The 20900-nt window shown below is 41.8% G+C and overlaps 1 protein-coding gene across 1 annotated transcript in view; it reads left to right on the top strand.

Moving 5' to 3' along the window:
- Positions 1-20900, top strand: part of PRKX (protein kinase cAMP-dependent X-linked catalytic subunit) — a 112366-nt gene that overhangs the window by 74494 nt on the left and 16972 nt on the right. Inside the window, exons 5-6 of the mRNA XM_075915508.1 lie at positions 9384-9479; positions 13878-13935. Coding sequence (XP_075771623.1) covers positions 9384-9479; positions 13878-13935 — 154 coding nt within the window. The remainder of the gene's footprint in view (positions 1-9383; positions 9480-13877; positions 13936-20900) is intronic.

The raw sequence follows: 20900 nt of genomic DNA on the forward strand, positions 1-20900 counted from the left end.
ACGTAAGCCCCACCCCCTGGCTGTGTACTTCACTGCCCCATCTCTCTCCCTCGTGGCAGCCCGGCTGAGCAGGCAGCACTCAACCGAGCACCACAGCGAGAGGGGAATGGAAAGGGGAGCGGGTAGAGAGGAAGAGTGTAGAAAGGCAGGAGGGGGAGGAGAAGAGAAAGGTAGAGTGAGAGGCAGGAGGGGGAGAAGAGAAAGAAAGAGACAGGGAGAGAGAGGCAGAAGACGGAGGAGAGCTGAGACAGAGGGGGGGAGTCAGTAGGGGGGAGAGAGAGAGACTGTAGGCTCAGGAGAGAAGACCAACGTGGAGAAGAGACCTGAAAATCCCATCTTATGACGAGCTAATTGTCTAGTTTAGACTATAGTTATCAATAGGAAATACTACATATTCATGAGTAAATACACCATTTTCTTTATTAATAGTAAGATGTATATAGTAGGAAGGATTAGCGTTCCATACTAAGACCTTGTCTACACTTTCAATTTATATTTATCAATGTATGTTGCACAGGGGAAATTCTTCCCCATAAACAACATAGTAAAGTCAGTATAACCACTGGTGTACACTAGTGATCCCTCTACTGTTTTTTCATCCATGTGTGGATTGAACTTTGGTCCATGTACCGGTATTGGGGGGGGAAAGTGCAGATGTGCTACCAAACAAAAAAAAAACAAAGTGTGTGTGTGTGTGTGTGTGTGTGTCGGGGGGTGCTCCCAGATATGGAAGAAGTATAATAAAATAAGGGATAATTAACAAGGTGTACTGCATAAGATGTTTGTTTAATATGAAATCAAAGAAAATTTACACTGCCCTTAGAGTACATGTATTCTGTTATCCTTTCTAACAACCCAAGCTAATAAACTCACCAAAATATGGCATACTGAGAACAGAATACAAGCAGTCCCCGGGTTACGTACAAGATAGTGACTGTAGGTTTGTTCTTAAGTTGAATCTGTATGTAAGTCGGAACTGGCGTCCAGATTCAGCCGTGGCTGAAACTGATCAGTTTCAACAGCGGCTGAATCTGGACGCCAGTTCTGACTTACATACAGATTCAACTTAAGAACCCCAGGCATCTCCAAGTCAGCTGCTGCTGAAACTGATCAGCGGCTGATTCCAGGAAGCCCGGAGCAGGGGCTTCCTGTAGTCAGCCACTGGTAAGTTTCAGCAGCGGCTGACTTGGGGACGCCTGGCGCAGAGCAGCTGGGGTGCTGCTGGGTTGGTCCAGTAGCGCCGTCGCTCCTCGGCGCTACTGGACCAACCCAGCAGCACCCAAGCTGCTCTGCCCCAGGCGTCCTGATTCAGCCGCTGCTGAATCTGACCAGCAGTGGCTGAATCAGGACGCCTGGGGCAGAACAGCTGGGGTGCTGCCCGGTTGGTCCAGTAGCGCCCAGAGCGGCGCTACGGGACCAACTGGCAGTGCCCCAGCTGCTGTACCACAGGTGTCCGGAGCAAAGCCACGGAGCACGGGGGCAGCGGGACAACCCAGACGCACCGTGGCTGTCCTGCTGCCCTCGGGCTCCGTGGCTTTGCTCTGCTTTGCTCCCCATCCCCCTGGTCTGCAGACCAGGGGGACGGGGAGCAAAGCGGCGGAACACGCGGGCAGCGGACAGCCCAGACGCGTCTGGGCAGTCCGCTGCCTGCGTGCTCCGCGGCTTTGCTCTGCTTTGCCCCCCGTCCCCCTGGTCTGCAGACCAGAGGGATGGGGGGGGGGGCAAAGCAGAGCCAAGCCGCGGAGCGCCCGGCCAGCTGACAGCCCAGACGCGTCTGGGCTGTCAGATGACCGCGCGCTCCGCAGCTTGGCTCTGCTTGGCTCTGCTTTGCCCCCTCCCCCGTCCCCCTGGTCTGCAGACCAGGGGGACGGGGGGGTGGCGGGGGGCCAAAGCAGAGCCAAGCCGCGGAGCGCGTGGGCAGCGGACAGCCCTGTCCGCTGCCCACGTGTTCCGCCGCTTTGCTTCCTCTCCCTGGTCTGCTGGAGACCAGGGAGAGGAACGGCCCCGTTCGTAACTGCGGATCTGACATAAGTCGGATCCGCGTAACTCGGGGACTGCCTGTATATAAAAATAAAAGATTCATGGCCATTAAGTGAAAGCATACAGATATGCTCCAGAGGCCTGATTTAATAACCAACTCCTACCATAGACCACTAAATCTTCAAGGAAAGCTGCTTTCAAAAAATGAACCTTCTGCCAAAACACTACAATGCTGTGGACTTTTCCAGATCACAAAACTATCTCTCTTGCATATTATCTGCATGCACAGCTGAGCTTTAAAATTCTATACAAATATAAGTAAACTAGAAATAGTCATGCTCTCATCACAAATATTAATGAAATATTTTCTAATGCTGCAAAGGAAAGTCATTCACACAGGCATATGCTATTTTTTGGGGTGTAAACTCTTAATTTAAATACTTTTCAGAAAAAGAACAGTAAAAAATAAGTAACAGGCAAAGTTCTCCTGACTTTGTCACCAACTCAAAGTAAGGTCACTGAGTTTTTACAAGTCTCAAGTAAAGGGGGTACATTAACATATGGCTTTGCAGTTTGCAGACAGAGCCCTGCTTAAAGAGCTTGCAAATAAATTGTTTATCCAACAAAGCACTCAGCATCAAAATTGCTACAGTGGCTATTTGAGTCAACACAAATATTCTGAAGAGCCAGAACAATATCAGATAGCCAAAATCTGGCTTTCATGATTCCCAGTATCTCTCCTCAAATAAATATGGGGACTTTATGGCAATCACATGTCAGGAATCCAAGTGATTTCCATTGAGAGGCATCTCTTCTAGCCACTGCAATCCCAGTGGGACATGACAGAATAGAAAACACAGTAGCTGAAAAAGAATAGAGGTGAGGAAAAGAGTTTTGCATTTTGTATTTTTGAAAACATCAATTTCACTGAGTTTTTTTCTTATGTTTATATGAGTCTATAACACAGCAACAGGGGAAAGAGAAACTTAAAAAAAGAAGAGGGATGTTTGTAAACACACAAAGTGATGTCTCAGAGGGGTAGACACCAATTGAAATTAATGGGTAGCAGGTTTAAAACTAATAAAAGAAAGTTCTTCTTCACACAGTGTGTAGTCAACCTGTGGAACTCCTTGCCAGAGGAGGCTGTGAAGGCTAGGACTATAATAGAGTTTAAAGAGAAGCTGGATAAATTCATGGAGGTTAGGTCCATAAAAGTCTATTAGCCAGGGGATAAAATGGTGTCCTTGGCCTCTGTTTGTCAGAGGCTGGAGAGGGATGGCAGGAGACAAATCGCTTGATCATTGTCTTCAGTCCACCCTCTCTGGGGCACCTGGTGCTGGCCACTGTTGGTAGACAGGCTACTGGGCTAGATGGACCTTTGGTCTGACCCAGTACGGCCATTCTTATGTTAGTCATGTTAGTCTGTAACTTAATTTTTTTTAAAAAAATGAGTGGTCCTGTAGCCCCTTAGACACTAACACAAAACTATATAGTACCATGAGCTTTCATGGGCACAAGTTGCCACTTAGGATAAATGCCTCATGCTCCACTTATCTAAAGAAGTGGGGTTTACCCATGAAAGCTTATGATACTATGTACATTTTTTGTTAGTTTCTAAGGTGCTACAGGACTAGGGATGTCCTCATGTAAATGACTACACGATTAACTGCTAAATCTTGTTGACTACATGCATTTCCCTCCCGCTATGCGGTACCCATGAGGAGCTAGCTTAAAAGCCAGCTCCCTGAAAGCACCAGATCCACCTGCTACCCCCAACCCTGTGCTGCTGCCTGTGATAGAGGCAGAGCAGAGTGACAGGTAGGCTTTAAAGCCTGCTCCCTGTGAGTATTGGCTTCTGCAGACCTGCCTGTGTGGCCCCCCCCCTCTCCTGCTCCCTCCTACAGAGGCAGCAGGGAAGAGAGAGGCTAGAGCCGGTGCTGGGGGGAGTTGACTTAAAAGCAAGTTCATCCCCTCCTCCCCCCAGCAAAAGCTCCCTCGTGCCACCTGCCATTCCCTTCTCCTGTGCTCCTGGGGGGAGGGATAGCTCAGTGGTTTGAGCATTGACCACTGTCAGCCGACGGTCAGGGCAGTGTGTGTGTGTGTATGTTTCCGAGAAAAGGTTTAACGTCCGTGCCTTTACTGCTAGGACCGGGGTCCCATCGCAGAGGGTGGCCAGTAGGCCAACAGACGCCCCGTTATATAGGAAGAGCTTATTACACCTTAGATTTTAGCTGCTAGAACACAGGGGGTTCCTTCGCAGAGGGCAGCCTAGGAAAGGCTGAAAAGGTGCCCCAACGGATCTTGTCACCTGGGAGTGACACAGATCCAAACGCCCAAGCTCTCCCTATGTCTGTCCCTTTATGACCGGCTGAAGTTCTTTTAAATTGTGCTTGGTTCTGTTACAGCAACTGAAGGAGTCAGGTTAAAGCTTAAACAGTTACAGGTTTATTGAGGAAGCTTATAAATCATATGGTTGCAATGGCTATTGTTCTATTTCTTAACTATTAGCAAAATATAGGTCTTAAAAATGGTTACAAAGAAGATAAAGATAGAAAAATAGAAATAATGGTACCAAGTAACAGCTTACTCTTTCTATGTGTACACTTAAGACAGAGGACCACATCCAGGTACCATTTTTACCCCCTTCTGTGCCTCTCGACTCCAGCATGTCAGGCCAGGGCCGGTCCCTCAATTCCTAGGAAAGACGAAAATACGAGGTGGGCGTCCCCATAGAACCTCGGGAAGTCACACACCTAACCCGACCAGCAGGTAGAGGGTAGAATGACACTCAGTGAGTGTGTGCTGGGCCCATCTTATATACTCATGGGGTCATGTATTTCTCTTTCTTGTCTGTCATGCCAAATGGGGCTGGTCTGTCTGCTGTGAGACCAGTTCTTACAAGGGAGTTGAGAACTTAATTTACACTTGTAAGAGAGATTTGAGATGATTAAATTGGAAGTACAGGACATTGTTTTCTCAGTGGGAAATTCCCCTTCCAGGGACTGTGTGTGTGTTCGAATCAACATAGGTACCAGCCGCAGCCTCGAGGCCAGCTTATTGACTTAACTGCTCTCTATCCACATATCTGTGTTTCAGCTTCTCAGGATCAGATGAGCCAGCATAGACTATGCTGATATTATTGCTCCTTCTCTGCCCTGTGCTTCAGAGAGGCAAATAAGATGGATGATATGGGGTTAGTCTGTCTGGTCACAACCACCTAACCCCAGGTTTGTGAGTTCAATCCTTGAAGGGGCCAGTTAGGGGCAAATCTGTCAGGGGTGGTACTTGGTCCTGCCGTGAGGACAGGGAACTGGACATGATGACTTCGGAAGGTCCCTCCCAGCTCTGAGAGAGATTAGATAATATGGAGATATACCTATCAGTTCCCAATGTGACTGGCTGCCTGCTGCTTCCTCTGATACAGAGGCAGTGGTGTGGGGTGGCAGCAGGCCCTTCTGTGGGGAGTCCAAGCTCCCTGCAGACAGAGACTGCTCTGCAGTAGTAGCAGTCCCTTGTCTGCTGGGAGCTTGGGACTGCTACTACTGCAGAGCAGTCTCTGTCTGCAAGGAGCTTGGACTCCCCACAGAAAGGACTCCCCACAGAAAGGCCTGCTGCCACTCCACACCACTGCCTCTGTATCAGAGGAATCAGAGGAAGCAGTGTAGGGCAGCCGATCTGCATGGAGAGCTGATTTTTGAACTGGCTCCTTGCGTGGACCAGCACCCACTTGCCACCCCATGCTGCTGCTTCTGATAGAGAGACAGCATGGATTGGGAGGGGGTTACCTGGAAGAGGGGCTGGGAGCTCACTGGCTGCTGGTCCTGCCCCCAGGGATTATTGAATAGTTGTATCACTGCTAAAATTCATGGGGTTACATGACTATTCAATTGTACTGTATCTAACTTTTCTATAAAATACCACTTTTTTTTTGATGTTTTACAAATTGATCGACGCTTGGGCAGGTGGGGTAGCTGCAACTATTTTAGTTGGTGTGGTATCCCATTTAACTCCACTATCTCTGTACGGCTAAAATTTATTAGGGACATTCATCAGATAACTGTAATGTTGATTTTTGCTTTGTAGCCCTCTTTTAAAGGCTAACAAGCTTTAAAAGAAAATATGCTAACCTTATCAAAAGTTGCTCAGAGTCCAAGTATATGTTGCAAAGTCGTTCTTTTCATTTTTTAATAGTTTCATTTTGGTGCTAGCAGATTTTCCTCTCATGCAGAATATGGTTGCAAGTCAATAGTCCAGAGATATCAATAGTCCCAAGAATATATGGAGAACTCTGCCTCTAGGAATATATATTTGATATGTAGAATTTGAATAAAAGTGAATACCCAGTCAAGGAAAATCTCTGCTCAACTGCTAGTCATGGGGATTATCCACTTAACTAGCCCATGTGTAAGTGGGAAGTCTAATTGGAGTATCATCCTATAAAATGAACACAATACGCTGGAGTGCTTTCTAATGATAACTGAGCATTTTATACATATTGTATGTCCCGTTTTCAAAAATGCTCCCATCTTAGTTTTTCTTTGAGATTAAAGGTCAAAGCTGTGTTTAACAATTGAGTCTTTGGAAGGGAAAACAAATGTATACTCCAACAATAGTATAGTGCTTATAAAATGTCTCTGCAATTGTCAACAGTAGAGAGTTATTGAAGCACAAACTTGCATTCCAATATCATTAGCATTTTACTGAATGGAATCCAGATGTCAGTATTGCTTCCTGCTCCAGATGTGCACTAAGCAACTGATGGGGCACATATCTGTCCTGTGTAGCAGTTAACATTAAATTTGGTTGGCATATCTTTGTATATATATATTTTTTTAATTTGTGGCAGTATAATAACTTATATTAATTGTTAGTGACTGAAGGAGTCTGTCATTTTTTAGTGTTTCACCAGGATTTCCCTTGGGAGTGAATCCAGTCATTTAAAAAATGTTTGAGGGAAATAAGATGGAAGTAACTTTTCCATTAACAATGTATATTTAAAAAAAAAAACCTTGCATAAATTAATTTAACTAATCTTTCACATTATTAATAAAATCTGGATGAACAATTTCCAGGTGGAGATTTCTCAACACCTAACATTCCTCTTTGTAATGAATACATCATATTAAAAATAGGTTTATTATTACTCTTAATCATGAATACAAAATTGAAAGTTTAGTATCATTTGGATGAATAGCAATATTAGACAAACATGCAATACAACTTTATAGGCTGTCCTGCATATTCATAGATGCAAATAAATTGAACACGTCCCAAATTGATACCCTCTCCTGCTACCTTGTTCTCTTTCTTGCAGTTGTCCAAGATAGGACTTTAGGCCCAAATTTTTAAAGATATTTAGGCATTGCTGCTCTCAGTATTGCGATGCCTAAGACTGAAGTCATTTAGGCACTTTAGTGCCTAAATCCCCGTGACATTTGGACTGTGAAGTTCTTAAATTACTTTTGAAAATAATTTAGGTTCCTAGATTTATGAGTGTCTAAATACCTTTAAAAATCTGGGCTTTAGACTGCTGAAAAATTTATAAATGTATATTCTGAAGTTTCCTGGAAAAATAGTTCCCCTATTTCATGCTAAAATAATCCAAACAAAGTTCACTGTTACTTTTGTCTTTATGAACAAGCATCCTCATGTTTGCTCCTACAAAAAATATTTTAGTTGTTTATCACTCTTTTCTTTGGCTAAGGTATAGCCATTTCCTCACCCTCGCACCCCCCAACTCCTTGACACTCAAATGTCAACTAGGGAAATTCTGAACTCTATTGCCTGTGAGTGTGGTTTGGTAAGCACTGTGAAAGAACATTAATCCAGTTGCTGAAACTGTTCTATGAAGTATCTGATATATTGAAACAATTGTCCATTTAGTATCTATTTGATATACAGTAATTATGGAAGAGGATACATTATAAAAACATATACAAAGGCTGCAGAAATAGCTATGTAGGAGGGAAAATATTTATTGTTCTGATATTATGGTTTTATCTAGATTAGCAAGTATTTACAAAATATCAACTGCTAATGTATTCAGAGTTCATGGCATTTTTCAAAAAAAGAGCTAAGTATGTTAAAACAGTTGGGAAGAAACTAGCTTTTAAAAGTGTTAGGACCTAATGAAGATAGGATTTAACATGATTTTATTCAGCACTTCATTAAAACATTTTAGTTCATACATTAAAAACACTAGCCCTCTTCCTAATCTAGTCTACACACATTAAAATGCTAAAGACTCAATGTAAAGTAAAAAAATTAGCGGTGGTTCTTTTCTCACTTGCCATCTACCCCTCTCCCTTCCCCCGCCTTCCCCAGCTTGATAGATGAGGATCTGCAACCTTTTCCATTTCAGAGATTTATATATTGCCAACAGTGACTTCACATGCCATGTTTGCAGGCCAAGGGTGGTGACTGAGAGAGCAGCAGTTGCACAGTTGCTTTTAATTAAAAGATTCCCCATGGCAACTTTTAGGAATGTGGATGTGCACAATTCCAGGAAGTGCATATAGGCCAGAGTTAAATCTACTGAACTGATACCTTAGCACAGTGATACATGTATCCTTTCAGGTGAACAAACATGTCAACCGGTAGAAATAGAAGCCCAAGAGGCTTTAAAAAATTCTTAAATGTTACAAGAGGGTAAAAAAAAATAATAGTTTGAAGCAACTGGGTACTTACTTTTTTACTTTTTTATATTTGTAATGTAAAGGTAAAGAACTGCAGCTTCTGAATTAGTTCTAGAACTGGCAGTCAAGGTGAGTTCATAGTTTTGGTGCAGCTTGTTCCCAGCATGTTCCTTTTATTTGGCAAACCTGCTGCTGCTGCATTCTGTATCAGTTGCACATTTTGGATGACATCCATGCCCTGATAAATCTCATTTTTGTCCCATGGGATACTTACATTCATGGTACAATGCTAACCCAGTGACACTGGCACTCTTCATATGAGGATCCTATGCCATCCTGGATTGAACCTGCAGTTAATAAGTGCATGAGCTTAATTCAAGTGAAGAGAATGTCAAGATGGCTTGGTAAGTGGTGAAAAGTGAGACAAAATAGGGAAGTAGCTGAAGCACAGACTTTAAGGGAAATCTTCCCTCGCTATATGTGACTGATTTTTCTGTTACAATATAACAGATTAGTTCAGTATTTTCTTTTTTGATTTATTCTGAATGTGCTGACTATACAATATGTTCTATGATTTTCAGAATAGCTATCCCAGTTTGGTTACACAGGTGTGATTAATCCTGACTTTGGTACACAATGCCCGAGTGCATATGGAACAACTATGTATCTAACAATCTGGTCAGCAGATAAATTACTTAGACATAATAATGTTATACGTTTTTTGAAGTTTACTTTAAAAGCTTTGTTTTGATTGTTTTATTCAAATAGGTTTCCTCCGTTTTTTGATGACAACCCATTTGGTATATATCAGAAAATTCTTGCCGGAAAAATAGATTTCCCCAGACATTTGGATTTGTATGTGAAGTAAGTATACAGGATTTCATTATGGGCATATTTATTTTTAATTACTTCTTGAGCATTATTTGAAAGGATCTACTTAGGAGTATACCTTCTTGAAGTTTTTAAAACTCTTTGCTGGAAAGTATTTTGGACTAAATTTAGCCTTGAAATCAAAATGAAAACATTTAATATAGTTTAAATCTTTCTTTCTCCCACTTCCTATGAATACCTTTTCAGGAACAATGCTTCACACAATGTCATTATTAAATTTGTAGTAGCAGATTTGATGAGCGTGCTCCAGCTTTTATATCTGTTTATGCTGGCTGATCCTAGTATTCCCTGCTTGTACAATGTTTTGAACAATGGCTGCCCTTAAAATGCTGCTGCTACCACCAGTTTCCTGTAGTTTCCTCTTTTTACGTATTGTATTCAATACAATCCTTCTCAACAAAGAGTACACATCTTCAGATGTGCTGTCTGCAGTAATTTCTGGGCATATGGCCAAAAGATGAACAATACAAAGTTGATTTCTCTCTCATTTGTGACTAGGTCATCATGATGAAAAGCAGTTAACCTAGGGTACTGTTGATATCTGTTTGTAATTTTCAGTTACACAGTAATCAGAAGCTTGTATCATCTGGTAAATCCTAATGATGTGAAAGACATTCTAGTCCTGCACTCAGCATGTGTGTGAAGTTCCATTGCTCAATCAGTACCAACGGCCATCAATGAGCAGTTAGGCATCGTACCCTTTGATACTCTTTTCCTGGTTCTCTTTTTGCTTCTCTAGGTATTCTTTTAGTATCTGTCTTGATGGTTAATCTTCCTCCTTTTCTGTGGGAGTCCACACGGCTTTGTTATTTGTCCTTCATTTTTTTCTTTTTACACCTTTTTGGATGAGGTCCTCGAATGTTAATTTATACTGTTGACTAACCAATGTCATGCTTCACTCTTAACCTGGTTCCCACTATCCAGTAGGTATTTTTTTCTACCTCTGATCTCTTCCTTGACTTTTCACCATTAGTTTAAACCGAACTCCCTGATTTTTTTTACTATCAATCCACCCCCTATCCTCTTAGATTTTTTTTATGCTATCTCAGCCTCCTTTTCCCCACCTCCTTTTACTCCCTCCCATCTAGGTTGTGCCCAAAGAACTATTCATCTGCATGATTTCCATAACATCTAGCCTATAGAAACTCTTGGCAAGGCTTTGATCTGTCCCCTTTAATACTGCACTTTTTTCCCCCCATCTGTTCCACTTAATGCCTGTATCATTCCCTATAATCCATGGAGGAAAAAACTGCTTTTGAATTGTTCGTCTGACACCACCTTCTCATCTTCCTCTGTTTCATGTTCAAATTTCTTGTTACTGCTAGTAAGGCCCTTCGTAAGTCTTTGCCCTTTTTTTAAAAAAAACTTCTGTATAACATAGTGTGTTTTCACATTGCTTTTCATTTTCCCTATTTTCAAAACCCACTTCTGACACACATTATGAGAATTAATGATGCCTAGGTTTGAAGGTATTTGTGAGTAGCTGTCCCCGCACTACCTCATTCCCTCTCAAAATGTAGAACTCCTAATACTACCTTCCTGACCACTCTATTTTGAGGTGTGTGTGTGTTTGTTTCTTTGGTTAAACTCTTTAGGGCAAAGATGTCATTTGTTGTGGTTTTGGACATGCATAATGTTGGAGGTGCTACTGCAGTCTAAATAATTGAGCTGATCTAAGATGTCAGCACCCACTTTAATGGATTGCTATATTTAATGAATTGTTAGCAGATGTGATTTTTTTTTAATTCTTTGTATAAAGTAAGACATTAAGGAAGCACTACACTGTCTCTGAATGCATCCACATTAACATCTGCATCAAAAGAGAATGAGGAACACACATTCACAGCTTTATTGACAACTCAGTGTATTTTCTGTGTATTTTCTGCCTTTCCAAGGGTAGTTTCAAGGAGCAGTCAATGCAGGATTTCTACTACTTGTTCTGCTAGGTGTCCTTAAGTCACACAGTGCTGGTTTAAATAACACAATAAGCAGCCTCAGATTGGGATCCAGCAGTAGATCAAGTCCTTTATTCCTAATTTGGATTTCATGTCACTGTGCTATTTGAAAGGGTGTTTATTTGTTTAGAACAACAATGGATAGATTTCTCATTTCCCTCACTCTTCCCTAAAAATGCCCTATGGGATGGACTAGGAGGAGAAGGAATAACTGAATGACTGAGTTTAAATCCAGTCACTTACTGGCTGAAATGTTTATGGGAGATTAAGGAATCTTCCAGTCTCATGTTTGTATTCCTGTATGTCTGACAACTGAGTATTTTTCCCACTGAGTTTCAGAAATATTTACTCTGCTAGATATGACAGTTTAAGCTATTTAGCAAATTTATTATTCAAGTCACCATCATTAATATGCCATACTAAGACTTCTGTGATGTGTTACAATCCTCTCTGGTCTTTTGGGCAATGATTTATTTTATCCTGGCCATGTCCTTTGCAATTGTCGTCGTCTTGTAATAAACCCTGGTTTCTCAAAGGAAAAAAAAAACTACTTACTGAGTTAGATAAGTGTAGATCTGATTTTTCACAGGTTTTCACCAATGTTTATCCAAGATTATTTCATTAGGTAGGTCTACACTACAGCCCTATGTTAGATGTAATTGCTGCCAGGGCTGTAAGTCATACTGTGACAGAGCTCCTTTTCAGCCTTATTGGGTCCCATGGTTTCAGGTGGGTTGCTTGTGTCCGAGGCTCATAGAAGCCCTCAGTTTTGGCACTTTCCCTAGGGTACCAGTTTACTTGCATCATTGGCCAGCATGGGGGAAAAGTGGGGAAACCAAATTCCATAGTCTCTGTGCCCCCTCCAGAATGCCCCGTTCCCAAAGCCAGTCCTTTTCCCAGGCTCACCCTCTACTCCAGGTACCAAACCAGGAACCCCCTGAAAGCAATTGCCTGCAAATGTCTCCAATAAGAGCTTTGTGACCACTACAATTCTCCTGGCTGCTTTCGCCAGCACCATTCTTACCACAGGCTCTTCCTTCTGGTATCTGCTTGTTCTTGCTCTTCCTAGATTCTCTATAGCCCCTTCTCTCTTTAGATCCTCATACGCACGGAGCCCTTTTTAACCAGTCTCAACTGGTTCTTAATTGACCCCAAGTGTTCTGATCAGTCTGACTCACTTGACTCTGGAAACCTCTAAACTTTTTCAGTTGGCCTGATTTCACTAATTGATTCTAGCAGGTTCCTGCTGGTTCTGGGTTAGCCCTTGTTAGTTTACCCTGGGAACAGGGACCTATTGAATCTGGGGCTAATATATTTCCCTTCTACCACTCTCCTATAGCCCCCTGGCCTGACTCTGTCACACTACCCTCCTTCTGTCGGTATTGCACGACCTCATCAAGTGCACTTCCACCGACTGAAGAGGGGCAGTATAAAATGCGGAGCCCTCCACACAGCTCCCAGGTGGAAGCCCAGCTGCTCTCTGTTCCCTGCTGCCTGACTTCCTTGTCAGTTTCACAACTCCAGCATGGCGGCATGAAATTAAGACTGTCTACAGCTGATGTAAGTAATACAGTGTCTACACAGACACTGTCTCTCCCCAGCTACACCAACATAAGCCACACATCTCTTGAGGAGGTGAAGTAGTTATGTTGGTGTTGTAGGGCACTTACATTGGCGGGACAATTCTGTAGTGTACATTGACATAACTACATTAATATTAGCTATATAGTATAGACCAGGCCTTAATGGAGTTATTCTGTATTTACACTGGAATAAGAAAGACAAATTTGATTGTTGATTTTGTTGTGGACTAGTACTTACAGATGTAATACTTTTGATTTCCTAAGTGTAGTCTCAGCTTTTAAAAAATTGAATTTAGCTTTATGCGAAGCTCATAAAACAATTTTAGGGTCTCAAAGTATGCATTTCGTTTTCTTTGGGGGATTTATGAATGCAAGCCATTCTCCACTATATTTTTAAGCTGAAAACTTGCTGTTCCACATTTTTTCTCTTTAACGGAGGTAGAATTCATTATATTATTGACTAAAACCTAAAGAAAACAATTACCTGTAAGGTCTAGTCTAGAACAGTGCTTTGAACAAAATTCAATTTTGATTTGAGATTTGGAATGCCTAGCAAAATGCAAAGGAAGGTTAGACACTACTGGAGGGTAAGGAACTTGTATTCCAAATCTTTTCTTAAGAAACTATACTCGCTAGAGAGATTCACCTCCATTCTTCTGAGAGAGTTTACCTGTTCTCATACCAGCCTGGAACCCTTTGAATATTAAATCTTCTGAAATATTGCAAATGTGAATTATTAAAACACATAAATTGTTTATTCTGGTAAAATAAAGTGCTTCCAGTGGGCATATCGTAATGAAATAAAACAATGACAGATTTTTCCTCTGTTACAGGGACCTTATTAAGAAACTTCTAGTGGTTGATAGGACAAGGCGGTTGGGAAATATGAAGGTTAGTGTTACATGTTAAAAAATTTATATATGAATTTTGAGTTCCCTTGTGTGTGTTTTGTAACTTAGACTAAACATCTAAATTAGTATGTGAAAAATAGTTAAATTTGTATGTTCTGATTTTTTTTTCATATGTGTACAGGTTGGATGAAAGCTGAAGTTGTATCTCTATTTCACTTAATTGCTGTTACTGGTGTTGAATGTATAATTGAACCACACATTCATTTGAATGTAAGCAAAAGAAAAAAATATTAGTACAGAAGGAGTGGCAATATGTATGTGATGGGATGATCCATTGCATTAGGACTGCCATCTGGCATTTTGTCCAGATGCACTCCTTTCCTTTGCAGTTCTATTGCTTTGGTCAGTTTTAATGGTTATGTTCCCAAGGGCACAATCTGCAGTCATATGTGTAAGCATGTCAGTGACTATCTAGAGTGTGTAACTATTTTCCAGCTCTTTTATTTAATGCTGCAAACATTTGGAAAATTGCTACAACTGCTACTAGGTGTTAAAAAGATCCTTTCTCTGGAGATGAAGATACCCAATCTACATTGGCTTCATTTGGAAAGTGTGAGTGGTTTTCCATGGTTTCAGTTGGGTCTCCTGTAAAATTGTGGCATTCCTATAGCCATAGGTATCAGCATTGTCGTTACAGTGAAAATTCACAAGCAGATTTCACATCACCCACTTGTCGTCATTCTGTTGTGGAATTAATGTAATACCATGGCCAAAAGGAGGTGAATGTGCAGCTTTTCTGATACAGTGGTGCATATGTATATACACATTACACAGCATACCCTCTAAAAATAAAACAAGGATAAAAAATATCAAAGTGTAATCCTATCACTTTATATCCTGTTTAATGGTTAAGTGGAATGAAAATGAAGTATTGAGATGTGGGCATGCTAGAAATTCCTATAGATTTAAATGTGTACTGTCAGCTTCCCACACAGCTTCCTACTGCCCTTTCATTCAGATAGTATCCCTTCAATAAAATGTTCTTTGTTGCCATTTTCATACTGTTCTAAATCTCGAGGATGTGGATCCCTTTTTTCAAAAGAGAAGCTTCTTCCACCCATCTTCATATTGCCTTTATGTGAATCTATGGTGCACTCACATCTTGAATACTGTGTGCAGATGTGGTCCCCCATGTCAAAAAAATATGTTGGAAAAGGTTCAGAAAAGGGCAGGAAAATTATTAGGAGCATAGAATGATTTTCATCTGAAAAGATTAATAAGACTGGGAATTTTAGCTTGGAAAAGAGACCACTAAAGGGAGACATGATAGAGGCCTATAAACTTATGACTGATGTGGAAAATAAATAAGGAAGTGTAGTTTACTACTCATAGCACAAATTAGGAGTCACAAAGTGTCATGTTTCTGTGTACTTGCTTATTCTGAATAAATAGTGCATAGTTAAGCATTGTAACTTAAATGTAAGAGAGCCATGGCAATCTCGCATTTTTATGTTTGATGTTTCATAAATTCCTTTAAACAGTGTGGGAGGATAACTGAAGGGAAATCAAAGCTTAACTTTGCAAACAGAAGAAACTGGGTTAGCAATTAGAAAATTCAACATTTAAAACTGGAATTCTGATTGCTAGTACTGTTTAACTGTACATTGTTTCTTAGGTAGCAGTATAAAAGGCTTTCCTAGCATGTGCCTGTGTGCATGCCACTGTAGATGTGCATGGCCTCTTGCACAAGATGGAATGCTTTTAAGTAGCAGTGGCTGTGGTCACACTTATGCCTTGTGGGTTTATGTGAGCGTGTGAAGGACAGGGTGGATTCAAGTCCTTTCACATCGCATAACAGTGAGACAGAACAAAGTGAGCATATAATCTGCTGCCATATAACTTTGGCTAAACCCTCTGCAGGTCTTTTAAAAACCTTCAGAACTTCAGTTATCTTGACTTATAATTTCAGTAATTATTTCTGCCCACCTGTATTGACTAGTGACCAGTACAGCCCTCTGCACCTTGGAAATTGAAGCCTGTGGGATTGAATCCCTGTCTATTTTGTCATGAGTAAATCCCTTTAATATTAACACAACAGGTGTCTCTCCTGCCTAGGAATCACATATACCAGACAGAAATTCAGTGTTCCTGTTGCTCTCTGCTAAGATAAGTAAGTCATGATATGTGAGGTGGAAGTTCAGGGTAGGAGGGTGGGGGAAGTTTGTAATCGTTTGCAAAGGTTTCATGAAACGTTAATAAGACCAGCTCCAGAGTTTTGCTAGCGGGCAAGCTAAAATCATCCATGTTCCATCTAGCAAAAAGCAACACTGAAGTTCAGTACCAAGAAGATGATGATGGCTGAATTAATATCCAACACAGGGGTCCTTGACAACCCCAACATCTTTAGTATCAAATCCAGTACCAGTGCCTTTGGTATTCAAGTCCAGCACTGACATTCTAAACACAGAGACTCTGGGAGAGAAGCAAAATATCATCCTATAAGGACAGACTGTTACAACATCAAGGACTGAGAAGGATCAGTCTGCAGCAGGAAAGACCTTTCTAAGAGTTAGCCCAATTATGGCGATGTCTCCCTTAACATTGACACCTGTCACGGAAGATGAATCCAGAAGAGAACTGGGGCTGCCATTGATGCAGAACAACCTACTAGTACCTCTATAGATATCCCAGTACTAAGAGTGCCAAAGCTTCCTAGGTATCAAGTCTAGTACAGTAGATGAAGTCTACTACAGGTTGCACCTCCAAAAACTGGGACACTCTCTGGTCTGGAAACATCTGTGGTCTGGCAAGGCCATGAATGTTGCTGGACAAGGGAGCCATGGCTGGGAGCCCTGTGGTAGGAGGACTGGGAACCTGGGGGCAAGAGGGCTGGCAGCAGCGGGGCTGGGGCTAGGGCTGGGACCATATCTGGAGCCCCGGCATCAGCAGCCCCAGTAGCAGGGACAGGGCAACAGCAACCCCAGTAGTGAGACCGGGGCAGTGGCAGCCCCTGTTAGTGGGGATGAGGCTGCTGCAGCAGCAACCCAACAAGAGAGCTGGATCATGGGAGCCTGGCCGGGAGGGCTGGGACCAACAGCAGAGAGCAGCCAGTAGCTGGAGATGTTCCCTGGTCTGGCAAATTCCCTTGTTCAGGATCTGTCAGGTCCCAAGGGTGCTTGACCAGAGAGGTCCAACCTGTACTTCAAACAATGGTCCCTAATGTATTCCACTAAGGCATGTGCACCATATGTCTGGAGCCAGTTACCTTGTAAGTAGTATTGCATGTGAGTATGGGCGTGCACCTTTGGCTTGCCTCATGTTTCTGTGCCAAGTTGTAGAGGGTGGAGAGGACCTACTGTGAGTATTGTTCATAATTAGAAAATTTTACTGAGTTTGTGATTTATGTAGTCATTTCGATAATCTTAGTTTTAGGAGTAGAAATGATTTCCTTGTGGAGAGGATTTCATGGAAAGAGTATGAATATTGCACTGTGCCAAAAAAACAAACAAACAAAAAAACGGAGCTTTAAATCTGCACCATCTTCCTGCATTCTTTCTTGATTAAAAAATCATCAGGACTGCTTCGGAAAACCCACATTTCATCCAGGTGCGGTTTCTGCTTGTCCTTCCCCTGCTGTATCTGAGAAGGCCAAACTTTCCATCTCTGAAAGTATCTCATGAAAGTTGTCATGAAACTTCAACCTAACCCAGGCCACTCCTTCCTTTAGTCCCTTTACTTCAGCCTTCAGCAGCCAAGAATATGCCTCCAATGACAGATTCTGGCATTGGCAGTACCATCACTATGAATCCTGCACCAAGGCCTAGTGGGGAGGCAAGGAACCATGCACTTGAACATGACAAGTCTTCTTCTAAGACTAAAGAAAGGAGAGGCTCCTTCCACCAGTTCTAGTCAATGGGACCCAGCATGTTCTAAAGCATACAAGCATGAAAAGAGATCACAGAAACCATAGAACTTTTGGTATTTGGGTACCAATCCACGTGCACCTGTTTGAGCTAGAGAGCCATCTGTACTGGAGAAGATGACTGCTCTCATATGGATTCTAGGGACAAAGTAAGTACCTTTGGCTCCAGAGAGGTCAAGAAAACTTCAATAGCCCCAGGAAGTGTTTGCTCTTACATAGAAGTGCCCATGCCTTCTGAGAACTTCTGCTTCCAATGAGCCTTTTTGTAGATCCATGCTTTCAAGAGTACCATAGATGAAGTTGATCTCGGAATTTTTGTCTTCAAAGAAATCTGAGGGACAAGGGGACATCCATCTACTCCTGCTGTTATGAGTACTTCTACATCATAGCAGTATCCTCTGTACCAGCTTCCAGGGATTTCCTGATTTCCCTCACTAAGGGGCTCACCACAAACAGTGGTCTATCAGGGATCCTTGCCACAATATGCATCTTCAGAACCGATTTGTTAATAGCAAGGTAATAGTAAGAACATTACTTCATCCAGTAATGGATGCAGAAGATACTTCATCACATCCTATAGCCACAGGCTTCATTCATCTGCTTTCCCCGAGAAGATACAAAACACTATCAACGAGAACTTTCAATGGCTCCCATCTTTCCATCCAGAACATGGATGACTCTTTCCATGCGTTCAAAGATTAAAGAGAGATACTTTATTTCTTGGGCACACCTGTGCCAAATTGTATATACTCACTGCCAACACACTTTCTAGGGGTTTTTTCCTCCATTAGTGGCCTTCAAGGAAGCATCAAAAGATGCTATCCTCTGCTCAACCATTGTGTCTTCATCCTTTCACCCTCCTCCAGTTTAGATATTGCTTGTTAATCACCCTCAGTGGAATGCCATAGGGATCCTCACTCAAAGAAGAGGAGGAGGTTTTTACCTGTGGTCGAGATTCTTTGAGATGTGTTGTCCCTATCTGTATTCCACTTCCTGACCTCCTTTCCCTCTGCTATTGGTCTTTTGGATTTGTGGTGGTGAAGGAACCGGAGAAACAACCCACCTTTTATCAACTCAAATAAATCACAAGGGCATGTTCATGGATCTATATATGTTGCTAATTTCAAAATCGATGGCTCTGGATGCATGGTGGGTGTATGTAAGCCCTCTGTGGAATACAGATCACGACAATACACCTTGAAGAAGCCTCCAGTGACAAGTAAGCATCCACCTCTTAAAGTTACCAGAACATCAGTCTTTAAGTAGAAAACTTCTCCTCACAGTCACCGGCTAAAGCACTTGGCCAGACTACCAAGAGGATCCAGAGCCAGAGGCCAGACACCATGAGGACCCTCTCCGCAACCAGAGGACCTCCGGTCTTCACTTCCTGAGGAAGCAGAAAGCTCAGCACCTACACTGGCATTTGATGATTAAGTCATTCCAGGAGCTCCACATGAGGGTTGCTGAGTCTCTGAAGATAGAGATCTCAGTTTTATTGGAGAAATCCCACAAGCTGTTTGTTTTATTCGCTTCAGGTTCAACAAGGATCACTCCTTCATAAGTGAGGGACCCAGCTAAGGTCCTATGGTAGACACCAACCATGATAACAATTACTGTAAAACAGCTTGATTGGAGGTATCAAATACCTGTAATATCCCTCTATGCTCATCATACTAGGTTCTTTAGTCATGTCAGCTATATATAAGAAAATCTGAGTAAGAGTTCTCCCTAGGACAGAGTGGTTCTAAATTCATCCAAAGGTGATCTTGGAGTTTCACCTTCATCAATCAATCAGTTTTCTTCCCAAGCCATGTTTGGCAGGAGAGAAGAAGCTATGTATTTTGGACACTTCTGGAGTCTTTATCTATTTTCTTGACAGGATCACACCTTTTAAACCTTTTCCCCCAGCCATTTTATGGTGACTTGTGGCTCATTGAAAGGCCAACTCATCTCATTGCAGCTAATTTATAGGGATCAGTTAATGTATCTATACCTATTAACTATTAGATAAGCCTTTTCCTTTGATTGAAGCATATTTTAGCATAGTCACATCTTTGGCTTGCTTAAAAAATGTGCCACTATCTAAGATATGCAAAGTAGCAATGGGGAGCAACCCACACACACTTGTCTATTTGTTATGCCTCTGATGTGCTAGCTAGATCTGATACCAAGTTTGGGAAAGCAGGATTCAGTAATTAGTTGACTAATCCAACTGCAGCGCCTCACTGTCATAGTCCAGGGAGGATGTTGGTTATCATTCACACACAGTGGAATCCACGCTGACTAGAATATCTCAAAGAACCACAGTTACTGGAGGGCAACAAATAAACTCTGGATCAGTGCCTTCTACAAAAGAACTTAAGCTGTGCTTAACTTCTTACATTGAATAATCCCATTTAAATAATTGTATCAGTACAAATCCCAGGCACACATTTGCGGGACTACTCAGAAGATGGAAGTTAAGCACACAGAACAATGTTTTGCCAGATAAGCTCTGAGCTGGAGAACTGTTTCCCTCTTCCTCTCCCTTCCCCCTTCCTCCACCTATTGCTCATGTCATTTACTTAAAAAGAAAATGTACAAAACCAAACTGTTGTTCTAAAGGGAGAAAGTGTCGCTTCTGTTTTTGTACACACAGCCAAAAAAGGTAATCTGTAATTAGGTGATTTACAGCAGAGAGTAATCGGTTTGTATATCTAGAATGAAATGTACATTTAAAAACTTAAACACAGCACTAAACCATATTTTAAAAGGTCATTTTAAGGGCAATTATTTTCTAAATCAGAAGTCTCCAATCTAAATTGGAAGATCAGCCATCTGGTTTCCAACTGCTGATGGGAATCATGGACATCTGTGTAAGTGCATAAACACAAGAACACTGTTGTACATGGCACGTATTGTCTTTTATACACAGTACAATCTTTTAGTATAAAAGGCCACAGAGGCTTGGCATGACATCAAGTAAAAATAATAGAGCAATATGCTAAGGCTTCAAAACTAAATAAGTGTTTGTAAGTTAACAGTGGTTCAAGCCCTCGTTGGCATACATTCCCCAAGAAGGAAATTATTCAGCTATGTGATAA

Source organism: Pelodiscus sinensis, chromosome 1, assembly GCF_049634645.1.
Source record: "Pelodiscus sinensis isolate JC-2024 chromosome 1, ASM4963464v1, whole genome shotgun sequence".
Classification (NCBI taxonomy): domain Eukaryota; kingdom Metazoa; phylum Chordata; order Testudines; family Trionychidae; genus Pelodiscus; species Pelodiscus sinensis.